This window comes from Polypterus senegalus, chromosome 6 (genome assembly GCF_016835505.1).
Source record: "Polypterus senegalus isolate Bchr_013 chromosome 6, ASM1683550v1, whole genome shotgun sequence".
Lineage (NCBI taxonomy): Eukaryota > Metazoa > Chordata > Cladistia > Polypteriformes > Polypteridae > Polypterus > Polypterus senegalus.
In genome coordinates, this window is record NC_053159.1 from 124,071,587 (window position 1) to 124,097,053 (window position 25,467).

At 35.3% G+C, this 25,467-nt stretch overlaps 1 protein-coding gene across 2 annotated transcripts; it reads right to left on the bottom strand.

Moving 5' to 3' along the window:
- Positions 1 to 46: 46 nt before the first annotated feature.
- Positions 47 to 21,800, bottom strand: LOC120531538 (spermatogenesis-associated protein 22). 2 transcript variants are annotated; one of them, XM_039757038.1, is made up of 8 exons: positions 20,462 to 21,800; positions 18,113 to 18,200; positions 14,543 to 14,680; positions 13,569 to 13,713; positions 10,584 to 10,899; positions 6,957 to 7,089; positions 5,328 to 5,425; positions 47 to 291 (listed from the first exon to the last, which is right to left on the bottom strand). In XM_039757038.1, the coding sequence occupies exons 2-8, from the start codon at positions 18,159 to 18,161 to the stop codon at positions 100 to 102; spliced, it is 1,071 nt and encodes a 356-aa protein (XP_039612972.1). In that variant the 5' UTR covers positions 18,162 to 18,200; positions 20,462 to 21,800; the 3' UTR covers positions 47 to 99. The 2 variants fall into 2 exon arrangements, with proteins under 2 accessions (XP_039612972.1, XP_039612971.1); XM_039757037.1 differs by having other exon boundaries at positions 20,296 to 21,800.
- Positions 21,801 to 25,467: the final 3,667 nt, after the last annotated feature.

Below are 25,467 nucleotides of genomic sequence, written 5' to 3' on the forward strand. Positions count from 1 at the left end.
AGAACCAAACAATTGTGAACAGAATTTTGAAATAACAGTATTAAGGATATAAATTAAGAAGTGATTCCTACATACTGAGATTTTTAAAAAATCTGACATCTAAATTTCTTTAACATTTGCAATAAACTTTTTAACTTCAATATTTGAAACTCTCACTGACTCAATGAACTTTTTTTGTTCTAATGTTGTTGCTGGTCGTACTGACACACACTTCAACTTGCCCTTTTTTCGGTCATAATTGCCAACACATCTATGAATTTGGCCTCGAATAAATCGTGGAAGGTCACGGTCCTTACAACAAAAAAGAAAAAAGGAGAGGCTTAGTTTAAAAAAAAAAACGTATGTTTGGTGTAAGAAATATTTACAAATCAACTCTCAATGAGGCTTATTTTATAAAGGAAAATACTTGTTAAGAGATAATGCACATATGAGCTGTACAACAAAAAGTGTAAAAGAAGACTTTTTAAAGGGAGGCTCTGTACATAAACTTGAGTCTGTACTCAATATAGTATTACTACAACCTCATTTGGAACTGGTTGCATACTTTATGCCAAACTAATTTGTAAATATTCATTTAAGAAATAACTATCTACAGTACATCTTACGTAATTGTTAAATGCCATTTTACATTACACTGTATAATGAAAAGGAATTTCACTATAAAAAATACACGTTAAGTGCAGGATGGTGATTATCATACTGAACTGAGTCATCACAAACTAATGATACTCCTTCTCTTACTGAACTGTGAGAGATGACCAAAGGTAACTTCAATTCTGCCTTCATTTTCTCTGACTTCGATTGAAGTTTAGTGCCTCTTACATTTAGAGAACTAAGTGCAAATCATAAAATATAACAACATAATATCTGTACAATAATAGTAAAACTACAGGGGCATACTTATTTGAAAATGAAGCATTAAAGGTAGTTTTAGTGAAGTGAGTGTATCAGACTAAGTTCCTTAATAAGTCTCAGTGGCCACTGTATTAATTTTCCATAGAAAATCATCTCTTAAATGAAACAAACCTTTCCAACAGAATTTATATTTTGAGAAACAATTTATGTGATTGTTTTCCATTTTGTGATTTTATCTGTGAATAAAATGTGTGTAAAGTTAATTCATACGTCAAGTATAGTAATGCATGAGACACTAAGTTATTGGGGTTTGGTCCCACAACATGAATTCTTTAATAGTGTGTTGCTTTCCTTGGCGCACAGGTGTGAAACCTTCCTGGTTATGTGGATAAGCTCTGATCCTGAGATGCAGAGGATCTACTTGTCATTGCCCACATTAATATGAAATGAAACATAACAGATATTTGAGTATTTTAGCAATTGGCCAATGGTAAAAAAGCAGATAGTGTATTACGGACATCCAATTATCATTTCCTCCAATCAATATTATAATATTCCAGTATTAAAAACAGAATTATGCAGAAATAAAATAAACAGAAAGGAAAATAGTAAATGCTTTCAATTCATATACTCTAGTTGTAACTAGTGAAAAGGCTGTAAATCTCCCAGTAGTTACAGATAAATGTTAAACAAATATGAAATGATGAAGATTACAAAAAGAGGTGCCCTTGTAAAATTAAAAAGGCAGAAATCAAAAAAATATATATCAGGACCAGGTTAAATTTACGCAAAAGTGCCTAAGGTAAACAGTGACTTTATATAAATTATATAAACTGTGTATAAAATAGATACAGAATAAATTCTTAAATACAAGAAACTAGCAAATGGCATTCCATTACAAAAAAAATAATCAGGTCAATCCTAGCAACTATAGAACGGTTATTTAGAAGTATATTGCAGGAAAATTAATGGAAGCAATAATGCCAGTTTAAGCAACACATTGAAGAGTGGGAGTAATAATGAAAATGCTAATAAACATCATATTTTGTTAGTATGCCAGATCTTACAAGGAATCAGTAAAACATTAGATTATTGTGAATAATACAATATAATTGACCTTTAGTACCAAAATGGTTTTGATGAGGTACAGTACTACGCTACCTGGAGTGATCTATATGAAAATGAAACTAACAAGGAGATTAATCCTACAGATTACACTATAATAGATGGATTGGCAGATATGTGGATTCACTAAAAATTACAATAGGTGCAACCAGATAGCATTGAAGTATGGGTGCCAAAGTGGAAGACGAAGCTTAATGTAAATAAAAGTGAGTTTTTCCAACATAGAAAAAAAAAAAACTTGACATATAATTACACACTGGAAAAACCTGCAGGTACACCTAATGGAAAAAATATATATTATGCCCTTGGGAGTCATAAAGAACTCATCACTATTAACAACCTTACAGCATACAGGAGTGACTAAGACAGGCAAACAGTCACAGTCACATACAATTCTATACTGTATTGAATACAAGTTAAGAAACATTATCTTTAGATATACAACATACTTGTGAGGACTCATCTGTAATAGAGCGGGCAGGTTTGGATTCCATATTACAAGATATAGAGGTAGCACTAGAGATATTTGAGAGCAACTAGGCTGATCCCAGGACTACTGAAATACAAAAATATACCATCTCTGCCATACAAAGGAAAACAGAAGTGCCAAGAAGTAGTGTCTACAGAAATAGGACACACATCACAATAACTCCTGCTTCTTTATATGCTGATCAGGTGATGAAAAACAGGAAATAAATTCACAAAGCAAGAGTTATTGGTGTTTTTACAGGTATCACTGCAAATGGCGCAAATAATGTACGGTAAGATCTTAAACCCATTACAGTCATTAACATTGACTGCTATAATATGAAATGCAGGCAACTACAATCCCTGTCACACTAAACAATTTTTCCCAGTGATTTTCAGTTTGAGGCTTCATTTAACTAGTCTTAGCAAGTCAGAGGCAGTCTTGTGTGTTCAGCACAGCCCTAAGTTGGAACATTTGACATCCCTAAAGACTCTGATAAAGTCAAACAAGTCATAGGGTTGGGCATATGGTTTTAAGAGCAGAAATCAATGATGTTAACCCAGAACTACAATGTATACAATTCAAAAGAAAGAAAAAAGAAGGAAAATTAATATTTTGAACCATGTAAAACAGAATAGAGGCTTGACTGTCTGATATCTTGCCAGAATGAAACAAGTTATAAAATTCAGGTGCTTTCCGGGACTCACTTAACCAATTTGAACATCGGAGCATATTACATTTTTTAGTTACTTCATCAGAGGGTCAGTTACCGCATTTTTGTTTATAGAATATTTTTGTAACAATGAGTCATAATATATAATTTTCAACAGTACTTTACAGTGTCAAGTAGTTAAAGACATGGCCCAAACAGAATTTTAGTAAACGGCAAAGATAAGGTTTTATCCACAAAATTCTGATAGAGAATGTCCACCAGTGACAAACTTTCAACTCTTCACTTAATTGAAGTGATAATGTCATGACCATTGTAGTTACGCTCCTGGCAACCAGAACCCCCATCCTGATGATGGCATCATAAACTAGCAGTGCTCAGATGGCATCTCATCAAAAAATACTCATTTTAGTCAATGTACTTTAAGTCAAGTACTTCAAATACAAAATCCAACGTGAAATTCAAAGTCCTTGGGTCCCAAAGCCTCAAAAAGACATACAGAGTGAATGAACTGATGCAACATGAGCTGCATAATATTTATAAAAGCTATTAACACCACAATCTCTAATAATGTAAGCTTATTATTCTCAAGGTAACAAGATCCAGGAACTACAGTCACCAACTTTGACCCAGAATCATGTACTGTGTTGCCAACTAAGTTTGTCATCCTTCGTGATTCTTAGTCATGTCATTTGACATCCTCAAGGCAAAGAGATTCAGAAACAGAAATCATTAAGTTTAATGTGGTCTTCAACTAGAAATCATGTAATGGGCTGAAGTCTTAAGTATCATCTAAGTAAATACAGCAATTGAAAAGAGTTATATAGAAAGGTGGTGCTTCTACAAAGGCACAGTCATTGACATAGTTACCAATTAACATCTCATTGCAACAAGAAAATATCTTGAAGAAACAAATAACTTGGCTGCAGCTTTTGCGATTTTGTGATAGAGAAGTGGCTAAAGTGATAATGACTTAAAGGCCGTAAGAAAAATGAAAGATTAATGGCAATACAGACAAATAACTGGATCATTTGAGTGCCTTGATTAATTTTAAGAGATAAGCAGAAAGTTTTCAATATGACATGTCCACGGATGACCTCACAGAGGCTTAACTACAGGATAATATGGTCAGGTTATATTGCATAAACATCTGAAATCCACTTTTGCAATGGTGGTCTGTTGAGGAACAGTTAACATTTTTTATAGACAGATGACTCATCCTTCACCTTGATCTCAACATTAAGACAAGGATATCTGTGGTATATACCAAACGTATATAGCCTGAGTGCATTTTCCCCATATTTAAAATGTCAGGTGACTCTGTTATAGTTTGGGGTGCACTTTCCACACTTAATGGTCAAAGTAAAAGCTAATAAAGAGAAAACAAATCTGAGTGACTGTGGTAATATTATGACAAATCTACTACTGCCCTAATTGTTCTGGGATTTTCTGGGAAATGCATGCTCTCTAAATGGCTGTAAGAACATGTCACTCAGGATTATCTCGGTCACCCAGTCTCAGCCTTAATGAAAACCAATGTGAGATTTTGGACCACTGCCTGAGATTGTGTTTTCTAAGCCACTATTAAAATATCAACAAACGTGATGGAATTTCTCATGTAAAATTAGTGTTGCGTCCTTCCAAAATATTCCACTGATTTACAGAATCTATACCAATATACTAACTCCAATTAATGTGTTTCTAATATTTTGCAAGTTTTTAGCAACCATTTTACCTTAGCTATAAGAAACTGCTTAATATTTAACAGCACTATATTTTGTCAGTTTTTAAAGGTGACGTGGCTATAATCCAAAGCATTTCAAAAAGTGACTTATTTTAATAATTACACAAAGTTCTGTAAGAATATTGTCATGTAAAATTGGCATAGTGTATCATCAGTCAGCACTGATAAAACACCTTTGACAAGTGTTCATATACAGTAAATGAAAATCAGTGTTCTCTGAATTGCAAACCTATTTATATGATATGAGAGTCTCCAAAAAAGACATAGGTAAACAATAAGGCAAATGATACACCTTATCACAATACTTAGCATTCAAACCATGGCATTTTATTAACTGTATTATTCTAATTACCCAGAGTGTATTCTAGAGACATATACTGTACAATGAATGGACATTTACACTGAGAGCTCTTACTGAAATTTCTAAACACAAATAGGAGAAAACATACAAATAAAAGACTTACTATTTCATAAAACACACATTGTACTGTTGCTCTTTCATCTCTTAAAAGAAAGTTCTTTGCACTCATTTTATCAGATGTAACAGCAGAGTCGAGGGTAGCTATAAAACAGAATCAAATTAATATAATCTTTAAGTGCATTTGTATAAGCATTAAACTAGTGTAAGACAGACCTTAAGATTGGGACTGAAACAATGACTTTAAAAACTTCTATCCTAATATTCTGTGGCACCACCTTCTTCCAATAATCATATTAAAAGTGTAGTTTTTCTAAATGCTTATTCTATAGCTCTTATACAATCCTGGTTCTAAGCAAAACACCCATTAACTGTTCCATAAGCCTTGCATAATACGTAATTTCATAAATTAACAGTAAGTGCCCACAAAGACTTATTAATACTGCTACTATGTAGAGAAAAAAAAATTAAAGAAAGAAAGAAATTATCAACCTTTCTCTTAAAATGGCAAAATAACATACAACACAGCATACTCATGTTTCTTACCTGTGACTTCTGCTGGTATTCTATTGCCACAGAAGGTTTTACTGAATATGAAGCATTCTTATATTTAGCCATTTTAGGAAATGTATTTGAAGTAGGTATTGGCCACTGAAACTCTCTCTCACTGGTTGTCCATGAAGGACTGACTTGTTGCAGGAAACAATGTTGATCATTGGGACCATTTCTCCAAGAATTATTTGCATTTAATCTTCCCTGACACAGTGGAATGGGTAAAAGTTTCAAAAAGTGGCTAGCTACAAATTGCATAAGATCCTGCAAGTTTATTTTCAGTAATAACTGTGCTCAACGTCCCATGGAAATTATTTGTGGAAGTTTAAGTAAGTACAGTAATACTATATGTAAAAGTTCTACTCTTTTTCGGAATAAAACAAATAATTTATTCTCAGTCTATGAGATTGAGATTGTTTAATAAGAAAAATGTAAAAAAAAAAATGTTTCTGGTCAGTTTCTAAATGAGAGTTTTCATACATTTTTTAAATGTTTAGATTTAAAAATAAAATATTAATTTAGAATGAGATTGTCACAAGAGATATACACTGAAACTAAACCCTTTGTTTATCTTTTGTCTCCTCCTACTGGTAGATATATTACAGTACTATCACACTGTTTTATAACTGAGAACAAAATGTATCAACACAATTAAATAAAGCGTAAATTATTTTACTGACACAAACATTTATCTTTCTTGACAAATATCTGTCCTACACTGAAAATGTCTGATGGTCTAATTATTGTTTGAGTGAACCAATAAAACTAAGAATTCCCCTCCTCCATTTTAAATCTTTTATTGTTAAAGAAATAGACTGTAATCCACCAGTCTGTGAGTACAAATTTATTTTGCATTATTGGTTTTAAGCATTAAACCATTTCTTAATTTCTAAATCAGCTATTTCAATAAAAGGTAACCAATAGTTATTAGTTTTACATAATTAATTGTAACATGGAAAACACTGTCAAAAATGAGAACATTGAAGAATTTAAAAAGTATTGTTGAAATATTCACTTTTGAGTTTGCTCCTGAATCACAATTAATCATTACCATATTTCACTTTTACTAAAGGGTTTCTAAATTAAACATTTTTATATGAAGGACAACATTCGGAACACCTACCAAGAACTTCAAAGAGTAAAGGTACTCTCTCGCAGTAATGACTCCATTCCTTCAGCTTTTCGATTGAAGCTGTCAAAATGCGCAGTGTATTTTTAGCTGTAGTTTGGATCTTTACTGGTTGACTCATCATAACCTTATGGAAAAAAATCAATTGTTATGTGCCAACTAAGAAAGAACTAGACAAGAAAATAAATACAAACTAGTAATTTTGAAATAACATTTATAACAATCGCAAAACTCGCCTCAAGAGTCTTCAAATTTAAACAAACTTTAAGAAATAATGCTTTATGTTTAAATGACACATATTCCTAAGTTTTAAAATGAACAATAATTTATGCCACATAACATAATCATTCATTTTGACCTCTACCTATTACTAATAAGTAACATGGAAGTGTAATTACAGATTAATCGAGAAATTAATCCAAGTACTGTACTGTAATTTCTAGCAAAGAACCTCATTCAGAACACCTGAAACCCTCTTACCCCTAACCCTTTACATCATCTAATACAGTGACCACCTCACTAACACTGCATGTAAAAAGTTTGCATTTATGTAAACGATTCCTGTCTACATTTTATCCAACAACGAATATTAGAGCAACCAATCACTTTTTAGCTAACACTCCTTGTAGCTACCTCCAAACTCACATTTTTACACCTACAATTTAAGAATGGTTGTAAACATTATTAGAAAGTTCCTGTATTTTTATCTCAGATGGCAGCAAAATTGTCAAGGAACAAATATAACAGACATAGCCAGTCAGCATCATGACAGCAGGTAAACAAAAACACAAGGGCTCAAAGTTCATAAAAAAAACAAGCCAATCGGAGAGTACAATTCTTAGTAATTACAAAATCAAAATCTGTCTCACCAAGGTCAAAGTATATGTCAGGCTCTCACTCTCTATTAATCTTCTAACATAAGAAACAGCATACAATAATGCCCCTAATAGTGGACACAGTAGTCACATGCAGCTGCCATAGCTGAAGCAGTGTTTCACAAAATCCTGACATATCGTTCCATACGGGTGGAGAAATGTAGCTACTTTTTTATTGTGGGACAAAATCCCTGGATGAATATTTTCAATAAAGTTTGCAAACTATTTTAATAAACCATCTTCTAGTCCCTTTACAGCTTTTTTTTTCTGTGACTCTGAAAAACCTGCAACACTGCAATGAATATCCTGTATTATAGGACATTAAATAAGAGTACTATTAAAAAACATTATTCCTAACTTCTCTTCTCTTCTTGACCAAATAACATGATCTACAGTTTTTACGATCTTCATTTTCAAAAATGCCCATACTGTTTCATATCAGAGAAGGCAATGAATATAAGCCTGCACTTAACTAAACATTATAAATATATGGACATGCCATATGGTTTAGAAAATGCACATGTAGTCTTCTAGTCATTCGTAAATATATCTTTCGAGATTTACTAGGATTATCAGTATTAGTTTACATTGACAACATTCTAATTTTCTCTCAGAATTTGGAACAACACTGATCTTTTAACACTGATGAACTATATAAGAAAGAGCAGAGGATACTCTTTTATCTTAAGAGATTATATTATATTAGTTAAATTCTACACATCTACAACTCTGTGATAGCCAGTGTGATTTTCTAGGATGTGGTGTGCTAGGCTTGGCAGAACTTTAGAGAAGACTATTTCATCAGTTCTGTTCCTCAGCCTGGCAACTAACTCTTTAAATTTGGACTGCAGAACTTACAGCCTGTCCATATGTATGCAATTTGTTCCAACATGGATAAAAAATATGAATCCATCCGTTGTAGCCAAGTATCTATCAACCCTACCTGGGAGGTCTCCCACTGGTGCACTCAGAAGGCAACGCATTGTATGAGATTCTGTCTTTACAGGAAAACTGTGCTTCAATTCCCCTGATCAAATCCTCCACTAACACAACCTTTCTCTTTTTGGGGTCTAGTTTTGAAGTGATCTAATGAGGCTAATCATGCATGCCTACTACTTAAGAGTTTTAGAGTCACCTCCACAAGGGTCTGAAAGTGGTTTGACAGTTCCAATTCTGTGGTTGATGCCCCTAGGCAGTGTGCACTGTTTGTATTGCACCTATATCCATCTGTGACGTAATTATCTGTATCTGTCTGAACTGGAGCTTCCTCCCATACCACCTTAGGGCTGCACACCATATCCTTAAAGGAGACCTGTGTCAAGTCTGCCACTTCTCTAGTACAATTCAGGCTAGCCAACTCCTTCTCCAGTTCAGTGACCCTGAGCTTGAGGTTCTGGATCAGCTGGCATTCCCAAAAGACATAGCCTTCAAGGAGGACTGACCTCTCCAAGCCACCTTCCAAAAAGTCGGACATCCAACAAGACTCGCATTGTACAGATCTAATTTTTAAAATTTGAATTTTGATTAGTAACTGCTCAAATCCTTTTTATTAAATTTAAATTATTAAAATAAATATCAAGTTAAATAACTACTACGGGCTCAGGTACAAACAAAACTATTATATTTATTAAAAATCTATGTCTGGAGGTCAACCATAAAATAAAAAAAAAAAATGCATAAAATTGTGAGTTTTGCTATTGTGTAAAATCTTGTTGGAATGTACCTATGAATCTTCTTCAGCATTTGCCATACTCCTGCGAGTAGATGATCTTTTTCTCTTACTTACCATCTTCTTCTGGTTTTACCAATATTTTTTACTATTGTGGACAAGTTTTCAAAAAGTGCTCATTTGATTACCTTACCAAATAACTGGCAGAGGTTTATGTTCAGGAATAATTTTCCTAAATTATTTAATATCTAATTGAAGACCACAATTAGTTTAGATGTTCTGGCAAAAAAGTATGTTGCAAGGTAGAAACTGAAATCAAACTAAACTCAGTATATTATCACACTATGATTCAGTAATTTAAATTGACTGGTCAGGGAATCTGCATTATTATTCTTTTCCTCTGGTCTATATAATACTACAAAATTAAATCAACTAAAGAGCAAGCCTTTCAAGCATTCAGAATTTAAAGTAAGTCTTTAAAATATGTGAATATGAAATAATACCAGCTCAGTTCTTTCCAACCAATGCCTCCACTCTGCCAACTAGGGCTGGGTGAGTTTTTTTCAGTACAATTAATATTTTAAAGCAATATTCAAGAATGAAAATCTCATCTTTTTTAACTTTTAAATCACTAAATGGCACAGGAAAAAATATTCAAGCATACAATAAATATGCCATCTGAGAAAAGAAAAAAAAAATCGGTCCACCCATCAAAGCCAGTCTAATCAGCTGGTCACATGTACACTCAAAACGTTCTCTTATGAATAAGCTTATTACTTAGACAAGCTGTAACGTTAAGTCGGTTTTCAGTAATTGGTCTGGTTATGAAAGATCAGATGTTGAACAAATAAATCTAAAAAGCAAAGTTTCAAAAAAGACAATAGTAATTAAAAGTGGTAGCACATCTCAAGTATAATAAGATAATAACAAATCTGAAATATGTTGCACAAATATTTTGGTTATGTCAGACAGAATAACCAATTTTAATTACTGATTAAAGAGGGTCATCATTTCTTTATCAACCTTTCTCTTAAAATGGCAAAATAACATACAACACAGCATACTCGTGTTTCTTACCTGTGACTTCTTCTGGTATTCTATTGCCACAGAAGGTTTTACTGAATATGAAGCATTCTTATATTTAGCCATTTTAGGAAATGTATTTGAAGTAGGTACTGGCCACTGAAACTCTCTCTCACTGGTTGTCCATGAAGGACTGACTTGTTGCAGGAAACAATGTTGATCATTGGGACCATTTCTCCAAGAATTATTTGCATTTAATCTTCCCTGACACTGCCCACTCCATAAAGGAACATCATTTTGTTTTCTATTCGTCAAAATATCATTTTCTTTCCAGGATCCAGGATTAAATAGTTGACGTCTTGTTCCTGAGCTGAAAAACTAAACTGTATTAATTTTCTGTACCATGAAAAATTCTGATTTACCACATATCTAAAATTGGATTAAGTTCTAGGTTTGGCAGATGGATGGGTTGGTAATAAAGTATGTAAGTTTCCAAATATATTTTTGTTTCCATAATAAGCAATGTTTCCTTCCAAAACACAAAAAGTACATTTAGTATATTTTTGAATTGTATATCACCAGATGTTCAATTCAGAATTTGTAATGTTGGACATTCTACTTGCACCACAACCCCAAACAGAAAAAGAGATCAAAAGTAAAGTGACATGAAGTAATATGTTATTTATAGAATAATGTTCCTAAACTCAAAGCACTATTTTAAAATATTTTTATTGATTAAAAACCAGAAGATAAGAATATAATCTAGGTTCTTAATAAACTGTAAGTAAAATAGATTGTATGCTCTAGAATGTATTTTAGGTGCATTTGTATGTCATGCAAAAATCATCTTTTGCAGTTCCCATGTCTGTCTGTAGGCATGTAAAAACTTAGCATACCTATTCTTTAAGGGGACTGGTCAGTAAAGTTTACATTTTCATTGGGATATCTCAACTAGGGTGTGCTGCAGAAAATTCTGGATTTGTAAAATCTTCCACTAAAATGAATTGTTGAACTTGCAAACTCATTTCTTTTAAAACTTGTTTACTATGTTTACTGTAACTTCAATTACAGATTAGTTTACTGTTTCAAACTCACCTTGAGAGAGGTCAGTTCAACTTGTATGATTTGTATATTTTTTATTTTATAAAACAACCTTATGTTTGCATTATATACATATAACAATTCAATATTTCCATAAGACTATTATTTGTCTGCAAAGTTCCAGACATGCTCCCCTTTATCAACCAAATAAGCCAACAATTTTACCTTGAGACGTCAGAGATTTTAACAGTCCATTACTTACTTCTTTCAAATATGTTATGTTAGAAAAATGTGAGCTGCAATTACCTATATATCCCCTTCCAAAATTAACAACAAAACATTCATCTGTGTCATGTTTACACCACTCGAGTTGGATTCTGCTGTCTATGAAAGCCACTGAACCACCATACGCCTGTTTGGACTACCTATTTACTACACAATATTTTAAGTGCTGTTAGAAAGCATGCATGTATTGTAGTTTATTACTGCACTTAATTGCATTTTATTATTGATGTTACTTTTGCAAATGAAATGTTTAATAAACAAATATGTGATTACTTACTCTTTGATGAAGTAACTAAAAATATTTAAACATTCCAACTTTAAAATTAGTTCACTAAGTCATTAGTAAGCCACGAGTACATTTTCTAACTTGTTTACTGAGCATCAGAGGGTGACCTTCCCTAGTGATTTGACTCTAACCTAGAGGGTAGATATTCTGTCAGGATAAGGATGTAATCCCACAGATCTAAAAGATGAATGCATCAGACTATGTAAAGATTTTGGGACCGGCCTTGAAAATGGGAGAGTCACCAGGGATTCTAATCATGGTTGCCAGACATCCCGATTTCAGCTGGACTGTCCCAAGTTCAATGGAAAAATCCTAAGTCCCACATTGCCTCTGAAAATGCCAACTGAACAAAAACTGCTTGTAGAAACAAATATTAATTCAAATTTTAGATTGGATATCAATTTAAAAAGGCTTGCTACATTTTTGAAAAACAACCTGGCATTACACCTTTTATAATTAAAATTTGTAACTGTCATCTGAATCCGAGTGTTTGTATCGTGTGTTCCTGTACGTTATGTGCTCGTGTTTTCATATGTTTCTCATAGATTATACATGTTTAAATATCTATAATTATAATCTAATTAAAAGTATCTATCTTTTGCCTTCCCTAATTTACTAACATCCTTTTTTGGCCGCTCAAAATGGTGGCTGCCCCAATCAGTGATTTTGGAAATCTGGCAAGCCTGATTCCAATCAGCAATCCAACGGCATGTGCTCAGTGACAATGATTAAAGAGTGAGAGGAACTGAAAACAAGAGAGAAAAAGAAGAGACCCGAAAAAGTATAATAGACAAGGGAATAAAAATGCTTGAGAGGAAAGCAGATTGGTTGTCTCTTTTTGGGGCAAAATATCTTACCCTTGATTTAAATGTACTGTATCTTTATCACAGTGCTTTAGGAGGAACATCCTGTTATATCCAGAACTGAAAGTACTGCAGTTTTCCAAATAAAATTTGAGTAGTAAATCAACACCATATTTAACAAAAACGGATCACAAAAACACCAATGGCAAATACTAATGTACTGTGTATTTTATGTACTTTATATTCATTAATAAATAGATTTATATAATATAAAACTCTACAAAAATAATTAAATAGCCTACAAATTAACTGTAAAGCTAATGAAGAAATTCTAACTTTTAAAAATGTCACTAATGAAGAATGTGCAAGTGCTATGATTGCGACCTTGTGAAATCAACTTCTTGCCTGTTTTATTTTATAATATGTACTCAACTTGTACATTGATCTTTCCCAAAAAAGGTAAGCTAGTTGCTTTGGCCATATAAAAATCAATTAAATGACAGTATACATAAAATAAAATAATAATTACAGTAAATATTCAGCATATTCTGTATTAATATTCTCATATTACTACTATTTCATCAAATATTATTGCAGAACAGAAAGCAACGCAATGAGACATACTCCAAACGAGGCAACGTTGTAAGAAGTTTGCCAGGTTGTGTAGCATATGATCTTAAGTTGTAAGTTTCCGGAGTCAGTTGCTGACTGTTATGTACCAATGGATCCTCACTTCCAGCTTGAAGGAAAGAAGGATACACATTCATTCCTGTGGAATACAAAATAAAAAGTACTAAGAAAAAAATGTCAAACACTTTGGTACTGAATAATATTCGTGTGAAAATGTCTTAATTCTATTCTGAACATACCCTCAAAACATTTTGCTACACATTAACAACTTCAGGGACAATTATGCTAAGTATTTTAACTGCCATGTTAACCGTAACCATTTCACATTAAGTGCAAAACAAAGGATTGTTAGATTACTGTATGAGAAGATATACGCATGTCATGATTTTAAATGCAAAATCATATCATATGTACAAAAAATGGTTACATAACATTTACAGCAGTAGCTAAAACAAAGTATCTTCCACAGTAATGTGTCAAAAATGTAAATACTTAATTTCTAAATGACTGCAAAAGTAGGTGTTACATAGTATCAAGAAAATTTAAAATCTTTCACACGATAAAATGTCGTGAATAGCATAATTTTTTGAAGTTAGGCCTTTTTTATATTGCACACAATACTGACTAAATACATGGTTTTGTAGAAAGATACTTGTGTCATGAGAAAGCCTTTCATAATCTTTTGATTTTTTATGACTAGTTTTATTTAACTAGAATCTCTGTCAGTGTTTAAATGCCAGTGTGCCTGCTTTCTCTACTTTCATAGAAAATAACATTTATAATTCCTAGTGACATATAATATTTTAAATGAAAAAGTGTGTTTTGAAATCTTCCTCAATTATAACTGTGTAAAACATTCTCATAAAAAATGACATGCAATAATAGTTTACTGTTTTAGATGAACATGAATGCATGGTATTTTTATTTTGATTGTGCAAACTATTAAACACTTTAGCCAAAATACTTACCTGATGACATGAAAGAAGGGTCATAATGCTGTGTTGGCAAATATTCATTGCATGAATAAAACTCACTTTCAATAGGATTCAGTGGTTGGGTTATGTTACCTTGTTTCTTAAGAGTGTATAATGGCATTTGCTGATAGCCTGCAATTCATAACAAGAAGACAGAGTTATCAAAATAAGAAAAATAGGTTATGTTACAAATGTGCTACTACTAAAAAACAGGCATTACATTTATCAAAATTGTTTAGTGACTTACATAAAATGATTGTTAGGTGGTTCCTCCAAAAAGAGAAAGTGACTACATTCACATAATATGAAAGAAATTGACAGAAGAAACCTAATAGAAGGCTCTTATTTATAGAGACTTACAGTAAACATTAAGAAGTCACAGTACTATAAACCCATATATCGATAAAACAATTCACATACCATGTACAGTATATCCGCTTGCCCAATCATTCCTCTTACTGCACACATCCTCTCTCCATACCACCCCATGATACTCTCAGTGCTAACTCACCCTTTAAATCAGCCAGTTACAATGACAAGGTAGATAGAAAAGAGCAGCAAGAGCTAATAATAAATGTTGAAAAAAGAAAATGAACAAAAAATTGCCCGCTTATAATAAAAATCAAGAACAAAGAGAATCGTCCAACAAACAAGAAAGAGAAAAAAATCCCGAACCATATGCGAAGAAAAATCCAAAAAAACAATGTTTATAGAATGTAAGTTAGAGGATAAAGTAATTCATAATATTGTTTTTGATGAGGCATTAATGTAATTACATTTTTTATTTACTTTTTATTTTGTTTTACTATTTTATTTCTACTTTTTACTACACTTGATATAATTCATTGGTATTTAAAATGGGCAGCTGTAGTGAAATACTCAAGTAGCTGATTTTCTTTTTGTAATAACTAAGGACCAAACCGTCTTCCACCCGCGCCCCACAAACTCTTCTCCATACCACCTTTTTAAATAGGTGTTGGCAAGCGAAGTGAGTTGATAAAACAATTGAAGGCAAGTGGATTAATTTCTAGTGATTTTAAAGAACTATAAAATTTTTAAACTATCTACAGTTGTATTTATTTATTTATTTATTATGGACTTTTCTTCACTGTCCTGCAGAAGTCCTCACATTGTATTGTGCTCTGCGTTAATAGATGCTTTACTGTCCCTGTGGCGCAGTTGTGCATTTGTCAATTGAAAATGTGTCAGACACCACATCATTTAAAACCAAGAGCCTGTGTTATTAATCCAGATTTTACTTACAGTATAAGTTAAATGAAAAGCACTCTGTGAAAAAGAATTAAAAAGTTTTTTATTTAAAAATACACAGCTTATAATCTTCACAACGATTTCTGTTTTTGCCCTGTTAAATATACGTAATTCCAATCAATTGCACAACTGTTTTGTCTTACACTAAAAGGACCATTGAAGAAATTTACAATGGACATGCAAAATGCAGTCTGACATTCTTTGCTGTCTTTGATGAATTAACTTTTTTTCCAGAAACTACGTTTAATATAACATTTACATTCCTTTGATTATTGATTTCTTTCATCATTCATGCTTTTGGGTCCTTAAGGCATTAACCTTGCCAGGTTGAATACTTTCCATAGGTTGACAAGGCCGACAATGTAGACATTTGTAAAAATACTTTGATCAGATTTTCCCTATCTAAATGGAAGACCATGCTTCTGGAATACTGATCTTCAATGTGGAACGTCATCTCTTCTTTTGTTTTTGGACTACTAGATTAGGGTTGAGCAGCTTTTAGCACTGACATTTGAAGAACAGAACTGTTTTCCCTGCTGGCTTTTAAATGAGGATTATTGTTGAGGGATGGCGTATTCCAGCATCCTGTATCTTTATATTTTTTTTAGGGGAGTACATTTAAGTAAACAAACAGTTTTATGCACCTACACATAATCCCCTTCATTTTTGAATTCCTCCTTTAAGCAGTCACCACCACTGTATATATATATTTAAACAACTTTCAAAAGTATAATCCTAAATTCTAGTTAAGATATAAAACTTTACATTATATTTCCACTACCTGTAAAACATCCGCAAGATATAATACATATATTTTATTATTAATCTTAATACTGAGTTGTGCAATAAGAACTTCCAGTAAATTCCTCACAAACCTGTAGGCAGTATTAGGGTAATTGGAAACTGTAAATGGCGGCACGGTGGCGCACTGGTAGCACTGCTGCCTTGCAGTTAGGAGACCTGGGTTCGCTTCCCGGGTCCTCCCTGCGTGGAGTTTGCATGTTCTCCCCGTGTCTGCGTGGGTTTCCTCCAGCTGCTCCGGTTTCCTCCCACAGGTCCACAGGTTAGGTGGACTGGCGATTCTAAATTGGCCCTGGTGTGTTTGTGTGTGTCCTGCGGTGGGTTGGCACCCTGCCCAGGATTGTGCCCTGCCTTGTGCCCTGTGTTGGCTGGGATTGGCTCCAGCAGACCCCCGTGACCCTGTGTTCAGATTCAGCGGGTTGGAAAATGGATGGATGGAAACTGTAAATTGGCTGAATGTGATTAAGTATGGGTGTGTTCATAAGCACATCCAGTAATGAACTGGTGCCTTGTTCTGCACTGGTATTCAGTCTTGGCCAAGTGATACCAGTGACATTTAATTGGATACACAGGTTAAAAAAGAAGAGCTAAGCTAATAAAAACATGAACTTTGCTAACAGACTAGGTTACCACTCATAGCTGTAATCTCTACATACAGTACTTATATTTATCTATTCTTCCATTTACTTTTAAACTTGCTTATCTAGACCAGGGTCACAGGGAAGGTGGAGCCTATCTCAGCAAACAACGGGCACAAGGCAGGAACAATCCCTGGACAGGGCTCCAGTCCATCTAAGGGTCAAAACAATTTTACTAAACCAGAAATATTTTTTTCAATGTTGAGGTTTCTGGAATAAATGTTACCTTTGTGTTATCGGGATGATGCAACTCACATCAGCATTACAATGGATTGCAAGGTTTCTTTATTCTTTCTTACACATATGTCAGATTGTAACTGCCATTTTACTAAAAGCTCAGAGGTTATGAATGCTCCACCGCAGGTTTTAAATCTTGGTATTCTCTCAATTGCAATTCTTGTTTGGTCTCATTATTAAAGTTCCCACAATCACTGAAACTTCTTGCCTGTTTCCTGCTTTTTAATTCTACTTTATGTTTCCAGTCCCTGTCACTCAAACATCAAAGCTAGTTTTCATGAAAAAACATAGGCATTTGTCACACCAAGCAGCATATATACTGTAGTATCTGGCTAACTAGACCCTGCATGATTATTGCACAGCTTTCCTCAGTCAAAAAACTGTCAAGCTTCTGTAGTCTAATGATGTAAGTAATAAACTACTAAAAGCATTATCTTCCTTATATGACACCTATGGCATGCAGAATGGTAACAGAAAAAAAAAAATATACTGTATTGTTTTTCATTTCTGAAAAAATAGCATACTAATATAAACTTAAGATGGTTTACAGCTCTAAAAAAACTATATTGCTGAATGTACAGAAATGTACACAGCATTTGTTTTGCATTTTGGTTCATACCTGCAGAATGTCTTGTATGGTTCTCATTAAAATTTCTCTTCATGTTCATTCGTTGTTCACTTTCTCCAGTATTTGATACCTGTAATAGCTGCACCAAAAACACAAGAAATAGAAATGAAAACCCAGTCGTGCTTCTAAAGCAGGGTGCTTACTTTACAATATTAAAATTCGTGACTGCTACGAATCAGTGTGTTTTCATTCAGTGGTTTCTTTCTGAGAGAAGTTAACATTATGTGGCATTACAGTTACATACTGTATATAATGGCAAACAAATACAGTTTGTATAGTATACTAGGAGGAAACCACGCAAGTGAGGTCAGTATAGCTGAGAAGGGGTGAAGATATAAATGACAAAAAAGGCACGTTCATTATCCTAGCAGACCTCAGTCGGACAACGGGTAAGACGATTAACGAAAAGAGTTAAGTATCGTCACTACCAGTGGCGGGGTCTGTGGCCATACTGCGGGAAGATCGAGGCTCCAGACCAATGTATACAACGGGGCATATAATAAATGGACTGTCAACAACTGCTTATTAGCTCTGTGGCACTCCTTCCTAAAGTACGGGTACTGTAAGTGAAAGCGTCCACATTTGGAATTTTCAGTGCTCTACTGCCATCATGTGGTCAGCTGATATTTCAAAGCACCAAGTCACTCGACATTTCGAGTAAGATACCAAGATATTGCATGGGGTTTTTATGGCGATAGATAAGATTTTATTCGTCCACAATGGGGAAATTAAAACTTTACAGAAACTCAAGAAAAAATAATTATAAAGAATATATAACAAACAAACACATAGGAAATCCTGGCTCTTCCCTTGCAAAAGTATACATTACAAATTCTCCCCTTTAACTGGATAAGAAACCCTATGTTGACGTTTTATTCTCAGGGATATTTTATTTTAAAGCCCTAAATCGACTGTCAGTCGCCAAACCAAATCCAAGATAACGGGTAAAATACTAGTTTTTTTTTTAACATCTTCCATCTTCATCCATCCATTTTCCAACCCGCTGAATCCGAACACAGGGTCACGGAGGTGTGCTGGAGCCAATCCCAGCCAACACAGGGCGCAAGGCAGGTGCCAACCCACCACAGGACACACAAACACACACTTGGGGCAATTTAGAATCGCCAATCCACCTAAACGGCATGTCTTTGGATTGTGGGAGGAAACCCACGCAGACACGGGGAGAACTTGCAAACTCCACGCAGGGAGGACCCGGGATGCGAACCCAGGTCTCCTAACTGCGAGGAGTTTGCATTTAGAACAGTGGCAGCAGCAAAGCAGGCGGCGACTCACTGACCGATTCTCTTCCTTCTTTGAGCATAAATGTTTAATTAGCAGAAATAAAAGCAAAAACAGAGCTGAACCTCATTTCACGCGCATTAGTCTGGTAACGCGCTGAACGGGCTGCCGGTGGTTTCAAAGTGCAGCACAGCAGACATAAGTGACGCCCTGCAGTCGCCATCAGTTAGAATCCTTGTATTAACTTCAAGCCACTAGATTTCATTTACATAAGCGTTAGTCAGTCTTGGTTTTAACAGCTATATTAAAACGCGTATTGACAACGCCGCCTTACAAAAGACGTCTGGAAAAATACGAGTTAGAAAGCTGTCGAATTACATTTCGGGTATGTCTTGTATTTTTTTTTTGTTTTGTTTTTACTAACTTGAGTGGCAGTGACTCAGGGTTTCGAGTCATTTCGATTAATCTCTCCTGCTTTTTTCGTGTTCTGTAAGATTCTCTAATCGTTTTCGGGGAAGGCGGCAAAGTGAGACAGAAAATTGAAACTCATTTTCCAGCCACGTCTATCCCCATTTCACGGCTCATTCTTTCGAAAACGGTAACAAAACTTTCCCGGTAATTTACCCCTACCATGTTGTCAGCAGAAGACATGTAAGTATAAAATCCTCACTGCATTGTGTATGACAACAACTTATTGCAGGAATTTGTCCTGCTCCTAATTCTGTTCCACCGCCTTTGAAATACAGTATAGTCAGTTACGAAGACATTCTTTCTGAGAAATTGCCAAGTTGAGTAATACTACACGGAGAAAAACAAAATGCCATTATATATAGCTGTACTTGACCATCCTGTTATATATCAGCAGACCCCCGCGACCCTGTGTTAGGATATAGCGGGACTATCTAACATATATGATATAAATTTGAGCGCGTTACCATCATTGAGGCGACTTGTTTTCTTTATTAGAGTTTCGTTCGCCTAGCTTCATAATCATCTTCAAAAGCATGTAAGGAAGGCGAAGGTAAGTTTAAAAGGCAATGTACCAATAATGTTTTTTTTTAAGTTTAGATTACACGCATTTACGTCGATTATTTTGCTTACCGTATGGACGACGCCTCACTTCCCGCCTGTTCTTATTTCCGCCCGCAGGACTCGCGCTTCCCGCCCATTGTCTTCTGAGGGCTTCAGCAGACCAGCAGTCAGTGCGCCGCGTGTTCTGCGCGAGCCGGTCGGTGCTTTGAAATCCTCAGTAACTTCCTACGTAAATAAACGAGGAGCGAGAACGTGGCCCCAAATAATATGATCCGCTGTGGCGACCCCAAACGGGAGCAATCGAAAGAAGAACAGAATGTAAACTATTTAATGTTAACAGTATCAGATGCTAAATCTGATTTAGAGTGCCGAAGGCTGGAATGTGTCCAGGAGAGGTATCTCAGCAGCCCGGAGCCCATCGTTGACTTGCCCTTGAAGGAGTCCTGTCCATTGCACTGCACGTTTACGTCACTCGATTTAGTTGACATTATTTCAGTCAGATAACACCACACTCCACCCCTAACAGTAACTACTGTATAGTGTAACCCCGTATCACGTAGCTCCACCTACTCGTGGCTCCACGGTTGAGGCTCCGGGCTGCAGACGTACATGCTTAGCGTATCGCTGAAGCACTGAACGCAAGGCAGGATACACAGGATATGTGTTCAGCACCCTCCAGAACTGCCAGTGTAAACGGTTTAAGTGTGGCATAGTGGTTACTAACTTAAACCTCAAATCCAGGGGCTGTGGGTTCAGTTCCTAATACCACGTGACCATAAGCAAGTCACTTCACCTGCTTGTGATCCTTTAGGGAAAACGAAACAAATGGTATTTCATATGTTGAATGCTGCCTTGGATGAAGGCGTCTCTCAGTTAAGTAAATGTAAGTTAACCAGTCTTTCATTATTTTAAATGACTGATTCAATCTTAGGCACATCATATGTGCATGTTATCTAGGCTAGGGGTTCCCAACCTTCTCTAGGCCCCAAACTGTCCAGGCTTTTGGTAGCTTGGTACAGACTTAAAAATGGCAATAAAAGCAAAGGAATTGTTTAAATCATATAAACAATGTCAGATAATAACTGTCATGAGTGATACAACAAATAATTACAATAGTGCCAATGACCCCAGAGGAAAGTTTTCTGAACGGAACTTTCAGATAAAGACTGTTACTGGACTACCAAGAAGTTTGTCCAATATGATAGTTAATACAGTAATTGTTACAACTTTTAAAATCACAGATTACATGAGGTTAATATAAGGTAACAAATCAAAATAAGGATGCCAAGAGAAGGAAAAGATCAAAGTAAACAGAGAAAATATAACACCATTCAAAGGGAAGGGCAACTGTTCACACATTTCAGGCACATGTTCTTCTCTACATACAGTGCATCTGGAAAGTATTCACAGCACATCACTTTTTCCACATTTTGTTATGTTACAGCCTTATTCCAAAATGGATTAAATTCATTTTTTTCCTCAGAATTCTACACACAACACCCCATAATGACAACATGAAAAAAGTTTACTTGAGATTTTTGCAAATTTATTAAAAATAAAAAAATTGAGAAAGCACATGTACATAAGTATTCACAGCCTTTGCCATGAAGCACAAAATTGAGCTCAGATGCATCCTGTTTCCCCTGATCATCCTTGAGATGTTTCTGCAGCTTACTTGGAGTCCACCTGTGGTAAATTCAGTTGATTGGACATGATTTGGAAAGGCACACACCTGTCTATATAAGGTCCCACAGTTGACAGTTCATGTCAGAGCACAAACCAAGCATGAAGTCAAAGGAATTGTCTGTAGACCTCCGAGACAGGATTGTCTCGAGGCACAAATCTGGGGAAGGTTACAGAAAAATGTCTGCTGCTTTGAAGGTCCCAATGAGCACAGTAGCCTCCATCATCCGTAAGTGGAAGAAGTTTGAAACCAACAGGACTCTTCCTAGAGCTGGCTGGCCATCTAAACTGAGCGATCGGAGGAGAAGGGCCTTAGTCAGGGAGGTGACCAAGAACCCGATGGTCACTCTTTCAGAGCTCCAGAGGTCCTCTGTGGAGAGAGGAGAACCTTCCAGAAGGACAACCATCTCTGCAGCAATCAACCAATCAAGCCTGTATGGTAGAGTGGCCAGATGGAAGCCACTCCTTAGTAAAAGGCACATGGCAGCCCGCCTGGAGTTTGCCAAAAGGCACCTGAAGGACTCTCAGACCATGAGAAACAAAATTCTCTGGTCTGATGAGACAAAGATTGAACTCTTTGGTTTGAATGCCAGGCGTCACGTTTGGAGGAAACCAGGCACCGCTCATCCAATACCAGGCCAATACCATCGTTACAGTGAAGCATGGTGGTGGCAGCATCATGCTCTGGGGATGTTTTTCAGCGGCAGGAACTGGGAGACTAGTCAGGATAAAGAGAAAGATGACTGCAGCAATGTACAGAGACATCCTGGATGAAAACCTGCTCCAGAGCTCTCCTGACCTCAGACTGGGGTGACGGTTCATCTTTCAGCAGGACAACGACCCTAAGCACACAGCCAAGATATCAACGGAGTGGCTTCAGGACAACTCTGTGAATGTCCTTGAGTGGCCCAGCCAGAGGCCAAACTTGAATCCGATTGAACATCTCTGAAGAGATCTTAAAATGGCTGTGCACCGACACTTCCCATCCAACCTGATGGAGCTTGAGAGGTGCTTCAAAGAGGAATGGGCGAAACTGGCCAAGGATAGGTGTGCCAAGCTTGTGGCATCATATTCAAAAAGATTTGAGGCTGTAATTGCTGCCAAAGGTGCATCGACAAAGTATTGAGCAAAGGCTGTGAATACTTATGTACATGTGATTTCTCAGTTTTTTTATTTTTAATAAATTTGTAAAAACCTCAAGTAAACGTTTTTCACATTGTCATTATGGGGTGTTGTATGTAGAATTCTGAGGAAAAAAATTAATTTAATCCATTTTGGAATAAGGCTGTAACATAATAAAATGTGGAAAAAGTGATGCGCTGTGAATACTTTCCGGATGCACTGTATCACCAAATATTACAGTACTATGTTTTTTGAGAGAATAGTGGCAGAAAAAAAACAAAAATAGCATAATGTCCCTTGATTTATATTCAAAAATTATTAAATTATAACAACATTCTGTACCCAGTTATTCACCTTTTTAATTTAATTGCTTCTAAACGATAGCTATGTTGAAAAAGGATGACAGACGGATCTAGGAGGAAGGAGTTAAAATGGACATGACATGAAACATAGACAATAAGGCAGACTGAAAGTCAAAGCCACAAACTCTGAAATCTAGCATCAAAACCATGCTACTATGAGCACATTCAGAATCAAAAGTCATTGCCAAATTTATTTCTCTTAATTACTAAACCAAGACAAGCACAGAATCTTTAAGTATCCACAATACTGGACAACTTGGAAGTGCGTGACACCAATATTACACCATTGTCACGTGCTACACACTTCTGGTTGTCCTAGTACAGCAACCAGGTAGCAACTGCATACAAAAATAAACAAAAAGACATTGCATAATAAAGAAAATAACGTAAAAAATATGAGCTTCATCAAAGCTAAACCAAAAGTGAAAAATGACAGATTCTGGTTTTCCATGTAATGAAACTCCTAAATGGAACAAAAAGAAAAAACAATGTAAAAATAAGCAATGAAAGAGCTAACAGAAAATAAAACTGTGTATAATCATAACAATAGCCTTCTTATTGAAAATGTTGCCTCACATGAAAGCCCTAAATCCTTTTTGGAAGCCACATCCTGTTGTTCAGTTTCACACAGTTTTCAGCAGTACCATGCATTTTCTCATTTTATACCAAATTCTGAGAATTGTCTGTCTTTTAACTATAATTAGTACAACAACAGAGTGATGAATCTTTCATTTCTACAAAGATGAATGATACTTTTACTAGAGAGCTAGTCATGAATAAAAAGTTACAAGCTTATCTCGAGATGGAAGAGGCGATGATCCAAAGTGAGGATTAAAGTAAGTAAATTATGGAGTGCTCAGGTACCCTGATATTTGGGTACTGCAGAAAACCGACTTACACCTCTTATTTCACATGCTGTTTTAATTCTGGATGGGTTTCATCAAGCTGAATGGAAAAAGCAGGAGAGGGATTGGAGATTTTTGTGAATGTGCAGTGATGAAAATGGAGCCCAGTATAAATAAAACTAAATGTGTGATCCAGCCGTTGAATTGCAGACTGAATTCATCTATGCCACTGCCTGAGAAGGTTAGTTTTATCATTAGGGGCGACTCAGCAACAGAAATGATTCACCCTGTACCAGTATCTTTTTGATGAAAAAAAACCCTGGCCCAAAGAATGCAACAGTCCTTTAAATAATAATAAAGTTTATTTAAAAAGAAAATATTTCAGTAGAAGAATAAAAAGTAATTTGAAAAACAGTTAAAAGGGTAACAAAATATTACAAAAAAGCAAAAAAAAAAAAAATCCAAATCCACAAGACTAAATCATAAACCTAGGAAGAGGAGAAAGTACATAAACAAAAAAAAATTATAATCAAACACTTGCAAAAATCCTGAATAAACTGAATCAAACAACACAAACAAGAAAGCTAATTCCTCAGCACAGGACTGAGGCCTCTCAGGTCTTATACAGAGAAGAATGCAATCCCACAGCTGCAGCATCATGGGGCCTCAGAACATATAAAACACAAGGAAGATAAATAACTGAATGAACAAAGAAGACAAAGAAGAATTAATAAATAAGAAAATGCTAGTTAGCTTAAATACAATAGAAAAGAAAATAGAGGGAACTAAAGCTAAGAATGCACACATATTTCTTATTTAAAGCTTTCACATTAATTATAATTTTTTGTGAAATTGTTTGAAAGTATACATTTTAACATAGAAGTATCTTGGTTTGGCGGCACGGTGGCGCAGTAGGTAGCGCTGCTGCCTCGCAGTAGTCCTCCCTGCGTGCAGTTTGTATGTTCTCCCTGTGTCTGCATGGGTTTCCTCTGGGTACTCCGGTTTCCTCCCACAGTCCAAAGACATGCAGGATAGGTGCATTGGCGATTCTAAATTGTCCCAA